Genomic DNA, 8643 nt, shown 5'->3' with positions numbered 1-8643 from the left:
CTTTGTTCATGAAAGATGGGTGGCTATGCACAGCTGCAGATGAAATGCAGGCAGCTGAGAGGGACTGGAGCTATCAGCATAAGTGGAAAAGAGTAGAGTTACACTGGTATATTCACAATATCTGCAGCAAAACAAAGTTTGGCCTGCAGTCCATGAAGTAAATTGTGATCTCAGAATTATTCAGTGATGCCCACTGTTGTTGTTTCATGGCATACTTACCATTTGAGGACAAAACTTTGATTCAAGTCTGGAATGATGCTAATGGCACAAAGGCAACACCCCTGTGAACAGCTGAAACCCCATCATATCCCCATTATTAACACACACCTCACCTGTGACAATATGGTCTGTTGCATCTTTTTTATTTTTCCTTCATCCCTTTCCTTTCTCTTTCTTTTCAGGTGCATACAGACTGAAGATGAAGACATACTGAAGTCCATGAAATCTTGCGTTCATGAAACACTCACTACCGTTGCCCAGTATTTTGGCCAGTTGATAGAGCTGGTTTTAACACATGAGGCCCAGGTTAGTTTATAGTAAAAGAAGTTTTCCAAAATTGTTGACTCTTGAGGGAAACCATCAATTAAAGATCCAAGAGTTAGATGGGGCTCTGAGCATTCTGATCTAGTGAAAGCTGTCTCTGCCCATGACAGGGGCATTGGAACTAAATCATCTTTAGGGTCCCTTCCAACCCAAGTCATTCTATGATTTTGTGATTAAGGGGAGGAATTACAGCTCTGTTTTCAGCAAATTTATGATCAGTAATTCAAATACATTGCTATGAGATTTTGATGTTTGTATTCTCAAATTCTGCAATAACCTCACTTCCCAAGCAAAATGATCTTGTGGCTCACCATGTTACTTACTTTTCCTGATGTCCTCTTTCGCTGCTCTGAAGATGACTAAATATCTGTGTGAGAGATCATAACTTTCAGCTTAAATTGTAAGGTGCTTTCCTTTCTAATCAGTGTATTGGGATTTTATTCAGGATAGGTTCATATCAGACTGTGAACTGTTAAGCTCTATCTTTTATGAAATATTTTTCTAGTGCTAAAGGTGGAAGAATAGAGCCTCTTAAAGGGAAGGTAATTGAATTTTGTATAAATAACAGTGTAAAATGTGGGATACTTCCTTGAGCTTCTTTCAAAGTCAGATTAAATACAAAAATGCTTACCTTCTTCCCGTAGCAAATATAAATAATTCTTCCTCTAATGATTCTATATCCTTTCAGAGAGAGTAAACTGAAATAAACTTCATATTCCTCTGACAGCTGTGCTTCTCTATGAAGCTGCAATGGCATGAATGCAAAAGCAAGATAATTATTTACAGAGAAAAAATATGTAATCAATTTCATACATGGGAGAAATGAACTATATTTCTTTATGAGAATTCCCTGTATTGGTCGGTTACATTTTCTGTGTACATTGAGAATAGTGGTGAACAGAAAGGGTATAGCAATACTCTTTTTAAATAAGGTGGAAATCTAGTATCAGCATGTGATACAGCTTCCACACTAAGATAAATTAGTTGCCTTCTGAAAATTCTAGTTCAATCCCAGGCCAAACCCAATAATAATTTACTAAATAGCTGAAGAGTTCTTTACTGAATGTTCTCACACGTGTACCCATTGTCGTACTCTGTTAATATTTATTTTTAAATATCACTATTCTCAGTTGCATCTATTCAAATGCAATGATGAATGTGCTACAGCGTTATATTTATTTTTAAATATCACTATTCTCAGTTGCATCTATTCAAATGCAATGATGAATGTGCTACAGCGTTACTAACTTAACTCATCCAAGTTTTTTTTTCTCTGGATGAGAAACAAGATGATTAAATGAATTAGACTTTCTACTCCATCTTATCTTTAAATATAGACTCATAGAATCATTAAGGTTGGAAAAGACCTCCAAGTTCATTGATCTAACACAAATGCCTTTCATTGGAAGTAAATTATGTTTATTATCTTCTGTGACACAGAACCTGCTGAGACAAATTGAACTCTCGGACAGTATGTACGTCACTGAGTCAGCCATCAGTAGTTTATTCAGCCTTACCCAGGAGGGTGCTCACCTCTGCCGTATCATAGCTCAGGTAAGGGGATATATGGATTAATCCAAAGCAAGATAGTAATACAAGTAAGTTATTTTCACTTAACACAGTAGTGGTTGCAAGTTTTGAAATGTGTGGTGCAAGATGAAATTCTGTATTTCAGGAGATGCATAATCTAGGGTAAAGAGCAACAAAATTTACTCTGAGAGACTATGTATTTTTTCTTCTTTTGCTGCTCTTGCAAGCCTTACTCTGCAGACTTCACCGCAACAATTGCCCTATTAAATTTTTATTTTTTTTAAAAAAGTAACAGGCTGAGGAAGTTGGGGCTGTTCAGCCTGCAGAAGAGAAGGTTGCATGAAGACCTCATAGGAGTCTTCCAGTATCTGAAGGGGACCTACAGAGAAGCTCATCTTTGTTAGGAGCTGACGGGACAAGTGACAGGACAAGGGGCAATGGGTACAAATTGAAAGAGGGGAAATTTGGGTTAGATATTAGGAAAATGTTTCTTCCTGTGAGAGTGGTAAGACACTGGCACAGGTTGCCCAGGGGGGTAGTAGATGCCCCAACCCTGGCAGTGTTCAAAGCCAGGTTGGATGAAGCCTTGAGCAACCTGGTCTGGTGGGAGATGTCTCTGCGCAAGGCAGGGGGAGTTGGGACTGGATGATCTATAAAGTTCAATCCAACCCCTAAAATTCTATGACTCTAAGAAATGGCCACAGACCCCCAATCTGTAATTTAACACAGCTTCATGCCTGTACAAATGGCTGTAGTAAGGATGGTAAGCTCCAACAGACTTCTGAGCATTGTTTTAATTACAGTTGTATTTGTGCTGCCTGAGGTAATACCACTCTCTCCATCATTTTGGGAACATTTTTAGTGTCTCTCTTGATAGTACTGTTAAAGTACCAGCCACATAAATGGAGATAAATTTCACAGTTGGCTATGCATGTGGCTGACTATGCAGGGAAAAAGCTAAACCTCTTCAGCTGTATAAACAGAGTAGGTTAGAGATATTATTAAAGATGTAATTTTGGAAATACATTGCATTCATTATTACCCTTTTACAAATGAACATCATTGCAGTGTGTGTTCTTGTTTACTGAATAGTTGATGCTAACTTTTGGTATAAATGAATCATTGTGCCAAGATCAATGATACTGGAAATCCCTGCAGAATTTGCACCTTAGAGGACACTTGATCTTCTAAAAGTGAGAAAGGTGGACAATGTTTGATGTTGAGGATAGGATAATCACTACCAGAGGGTATGCAGAAAGAATCAAACCTCCCTCTCCAAGCTTCTGCTTGTGGAGTGGTGTGCCAATTCCTTATCCTGCTCAGAGATGAGGTCAAAGAGCAGCATTTAATTAATTTTACTTCTGATGTGCCTTCAGATGGATATTCACACCATAAAAGGTACTGCTCTGTTCTGAAGGCTGAGAATGAGGTAGACTCAGAAACATGTAGTGGATCTGGCAAGAGCCTGAGGGGTTAATTTTTTCTAAATTGGTATTTGAGCTCCACACAGTGGTATCCAAAACCAATGATAAAATGTTGAGTATTGAGGAAAGGCAGAACTAACAAATTAAGGAAAATTGGTCTTGTGCTTTTTATCATGGTTTGATTTCTATAACAGTTTAATGTAGCAGAAGTGAAGTCACTAAACTAATATATTGCTAAAACCTGGATGTGTCACAGATTTACAACTGAGGAAATGCATCCCCTTATGCAGAGAGCCCCAGGTGGAGTTTGGTTGCCAATTTACAGTGAAGGTAGCATCACCTGTCCTGTGTCTGTGTGTCTGTCTCCCCTGTGCACTGTGAAATGCATTGGTCCCAAGTCACCATCATCCTTCACCCTCTGTATTGCCTCAGTTACCTGTATCAGTGACCAAGGTGGCTGAGAAATTGTAACAGACCAGAATTTCAAATTAAGCCATTTGAATAGTTAGCTGTGACAGCAAAAATGCCAGGTGACTTTAAAAAACAAAAGACCACCAGAAAAAATACCTGAAATTGCCCTCACTCATTATGAGAGGGAGAAAGGATTAAAGTCATGGAAAGATCTCAAAACCTTCCAGAGATACCAAAGTTCCTTTGGGAGCTGTCCTACTATCGTTGGTAAAAACTAGCCAGAGAAGTGGAATATTTGTTTACTGTGAAAGCAAAACTCCACAAATTTGTTCATGTAACCTTGACGTCTTACTCTCCACGACAAAGTGTGATCTCATGGTACACTGTTAGATTTTTTCCCTGTTCCGAGCTATAAATTGCAACTCTAAAGCACACCAAAATCTCAGAGACACAAAAAAAGAAACACAACAGTAGTGTAAAGCTACAATATTACAGGAACTGGTTTCTCACTTTACATTTTGGTAAGGGTTTCAGGCTTCTCTCTCTTTCTCCCTCATCCCCTGCCATTAATTTGGAGAAATTAAAAAAGGCTTTGAAATGCTCTCCCTCTGTGATGAATCGTCACCTACAATTTTATTCCACCTAGAGGCATTCTGTGACACTTTTTTTTAGCATGTAACTTTGTAATCTGCTGTGAAAGAGTCATGTTGCTGACTCACCCTGGCAGCCACCTAGTAGTTCTCACTAGCTGTCAGAACTATGAAGTATAAGGTCTCTAACAAAAATGAATAGTAACAAGGACAAGACAAGAAAATTAGCATTACTTGTAGCAAACTGATTCTAAATAATTTGGCTTTGTAACAACCAGAAGAACTGGTAAAAATCTATTCCAGAGTTACAATAAATAAATGCTGGGACATAGAATGATAAAGAAAAAAAAAAGGTCTTTTTAAAAAAATCAGTTTTATCAATGATAGAGTCCAAAATCAACTGTAGTGAACTGAGTGCTGTAATAATAGTAATCTAAATGAGAAAGGTATAGCTATCTTCATTTTTGATTCTAACTATCACACCCTTTGCAGATTGCTTGACTATTTGAGTTCCATATGTCTGCATAGCAGATCACTTGCTCAGGGAAGCGTTTAATGCATCTTGGCCTTACTTTCTTTGTAGACCAGTTCCTTTCCTAGGAAGTATTTACTATGAAGTTCTCTTTGGAGATCATCTATCAAGATAATTGTAAATGTTGACAAAGACTTGATGAGAATTGACTGCACTTTGAATAATTTCAGGCTGAAACTGTGAAATATTCCACCTTAGAGTTGGATGCCTTTTCCTTCCCTCTTGATTCACTCAATTTACTATGCACAGTGAGGCTTTTTATGCACATGACCCCCTTCACATAGTTTTGATGATTGTATTTCAGGTAGTTTTGTTATCTACAGCTAGCTCTTCTGAACCACATCCTAAGGATGTTCCCACAAAATTGAATTCCTATTAATCCGGTAGAGGAGAAAAGTAGGTCATCAAGCAGTAAAGCAAGTGCTTCTCTCTTCCTCATTGCTTCAGAGTATGTGGAGTCTGACCCAAACGAAACTTGAATTACATCAAGAACATGATTTCGTGTGTTATTTGGTCAAAAACTGGAAATGCCAAAAAAAGGATTAATAAAAGCATCATTAGACATATTGGGAGCTTTTGGAAAAGTGCAAGTTAATCTCCAAGGCAAGCTCAGTACTGTTATGTTTCTTTCTCTGAATGGTACTGTACATACTAATTTATGTATTACCCTGTCAGATGGAATATTTTGGCATAATTGTAAAAGATACAGGGGACAAATCTTGAAAGAGGTGAGTAAATCCTGAGAAATGCTCAAATCCTAGGGAGGGGACTGGTTTTGACAAGCCATGTAATCAGGCTCAGTATTTTCTATCTATCCTATCAATCTATCTATCCACTTACAGATCTCTAGGTTCATTACTCATGATCAATGTTTTATAGCTTGGTAATGGCACACAAAGCACAAAATAAACAGTTTAGATCTCATCGTGACAAATGCAGTGATATATCACTTCCTGTCCATCAGAGGCAAAAATAGGACACTCATTTGTCATACAGAAGGCTTGAAGCAAATGTGCCAACATCATTTGAGCTTTACTGGTGTTGTCCACAAACTTTTGCTTATTATGGCTAAAACAGAGAATCAGATCATCTCTGATTCTATTGATCTGTGGGAAATTTCAAATTGATAAAGACATTTACACCCCTCCTCCCACACACAAAAAAAAGACTTATCTTTTGTGAGAGGACACCACTGTAACAGCTTTTTTTTTCTATGTATTTGATAGATAATTACTGCTTGGGTGAAATATCAGTATCCATTTGTGGAAGGTAAAACATGTCTGAAACTTTTTGATTAGTGTGCTGCCTCTTTTTTAATTCAAAGGCTCAGCAGTATCTTTCTGCAGTAGGCTATATATAGCAGTACCAGATATAAAATAACTCATACAGGTACATGAGCACCTATTACAATTCCAGAATTGAGTTTTACTCTAAACAAACTTCAAACTGTTTTCACTTATGTCACAGAAATTACATATGCATGTGCGAAGAGAGGATAAAAAACTTCTATCTGGAAAATACATTGAAGTGTTAATTTTGTCTAATTCTATTTTTCTTCTAGAATGGTAGATATTTTTTGTTAGACTGAACAGATGGTTTTGCTTGCTCTATTATTCTCTATTCAAGCAGAACTCATACAAAAATATAGAATTCTGAAAATGAGTGAAATCTGAATTGTAGCCCAGAGGTTTTATGTCTGTACAACCTGTTGAGCTTTCAAATAGTACAAATGGTTTAGGAAAAAAAAAGATTATTTCTATGAATCTAAAAATATTTTTAAACAGAGGCTACTGAAACGGACTTAAAAAGAAGGGTGTATTTTACACTTGGTGCATGACTCCAAGTACTTTTAATTTACTGCTGTAATCTGAATTCTTTAGTCTGAGATCTTTCATCTGTCATCAATATTTTAAATGCTTTCCTCTTCATCATATGTCTGCTCTTATACTATGTAAGACATCTGTAGTCCACCTGATAGCATAACATTTTAAAATGAAAAATGATGGAAGAAAACCACCTCACCATATGAAATGCATATATTGTTGGTATTCATTTATATCATTATAAGTTATATATAGAATTATATATAAATATGTATATAGTTTATATATAAGTATATATGTTATATATTTTAAGTTATATCATTATAAGTTCATTTGTTATATGACCTTTGCTAACACATATGTATACAGCTGTGTTGGAAATGATTAAGGGTAGCTGCTCTAGTGATGTATATATACTTGAGTCTTTGCCATTATTGTCATATTTAAAGAAAAGTGCTTAGGAATGCAAATTTTATCTGTTAGAGGATGGAGATATGGATTGTATCTGCATAGAACTTGACACCTATTTCCACCTTATTTTCGGTAGCTGTTCAAACATATTACCTCTTTCCTTTTTTCAGAATTAAGTAAATATTGCATGGAGCTCGGATATTTAGAGCAGTAGGGAATATATGCTAAGAAAGATCTGTTCTATACTAACAGAATATGGCTGAACTATCGCTTAAATGTCACCCTAATTGCTGCCTATTGATAATTCTTTGTAATTTTCACATGAATGTCAAGTTTAATTTAAATTGAGCTTGTAATTGGTAAAAGTCAATCACTTAAGCACACCTCCCACTGAGGCTATATTGCTTTTTCATCACTTAGTGTACAAGCATTAATCAACTTGAGTTCTCTGTGTGAGCTTAACATCCTCTTTGTTGGTGTTTGGTAATTTGGATAAATTACTAGAGGAATCTGCCCCCCCCATCCCACTCTTGGTTAAATACTAGTGAAATATTCTGTGCTACTTTTCTGATTTTTGTTTTTCCCTGCAGGAAGGAGGTGTAGTTACTCTCTTTAAGATCTGTCGCCAGGATTGTTTCAGGTGCCTTTATCCCCAGACGCTGAGAACATTGGCATCCATTTGCTGCATAGAGGAAGGGATGCACCAGCTGGAAAAGGTAGGCACTTCAATATTCTTTACTGACTGGGTCATAAAACAGAGAAGTCCTGTCTTTAATCTCTTCTAGGAATTGATAATTTGGTGGTGCTTGATGCTGTGCTCCATACTATGCTCACCTTTTCTGTGCTGAGCACATCTTCAGTGTTTACAACATTAGCCCCAGCAATAGCATGATCCCATTATCCTTGCACAAATAAGCCTTCTAAGTGGTGATAATTTTTGTAAAACAGGTAAACATGTTAGTGACTACGTCATAAAACTAGATAGATTATTTCTGGACTCTTTGAAGTGTTTGTTTAGAAACTCTGCTATTTCAAATAATCCTTAAAAGACAGGAAGCTTTATAGCTCTTTAAATCCTTTCCTGACACTCTGGCAGGGCACCTGCTTGTGGTACTGTGGCAACTTGAGAGAGTTGTAATTGCACAGAAAGGAGTGGGACAGATATAGTAGCTAGCCAATTGAAAAACATGTCTGCTAATCAGCAACAGGTCTCATAAAAGCCAATTTTAACTGGGATGGCCAACCCCAAACATTATCCAGATAAAATTATATCAACTGCTTAGGCTCCATTCCTTTCTCACTCTCACTACATACTCTTGTGTTTTGGAAAATGAACACTTCTGGGCACTAAATCATGATCTCATCCTTTGTATTTCATA

General features: G+C 36.9%; 1 protein-coding gene across 1 annotated transcript in view; it reads left to right on the top strand.

Annotated features, from left to right (window-relative positions):
• Nucleotides 1-401: 401 nt before the first annotated feature.
• Nucleotides 402-8643, top strand: part of INSC (inscuteable homolog (Drosophila)) — a gene marked incomplete at both ends in the record, with an annotated part of 41184 nt that continues 32942 nt past the window's right edge. The window contains 3 exons of the mRNA XM_009084217.1: nucleotides 402-525; nucleotides 1984-2097; nucleotides 7855-7980. Coding sequence (XP_009082465.1) covers nucleotides 402-525; nucleotides 1984-2097; nucleotides 7855-7980 — 364 coding nt within the window. The remainder of the gene's footprint in view (nucleotides 526-1983; nucleotides 2098-7854; nucleotides 7981-8643) is intronic.

Source organism: Acanthisitta chloris, unplaced genomic scaffold (genome assembly GCF_000695815.1).
Source record: "Acanthisitta chloris isolate BGI_N310 unplaced genomic scaffold, ASM69581v1 scaffold531, whole genome shotgun sequence".
NCBI classification, from domain to species: Eukaryota; Metazoa; Chordata; class Aves; order Passeriformes; family Acanthisittidae; genus Acanthisitta; species Acanthisitta chloris.
This window is presented reverse-complemented; position numbering and strand designations above follow the sequence as displayed.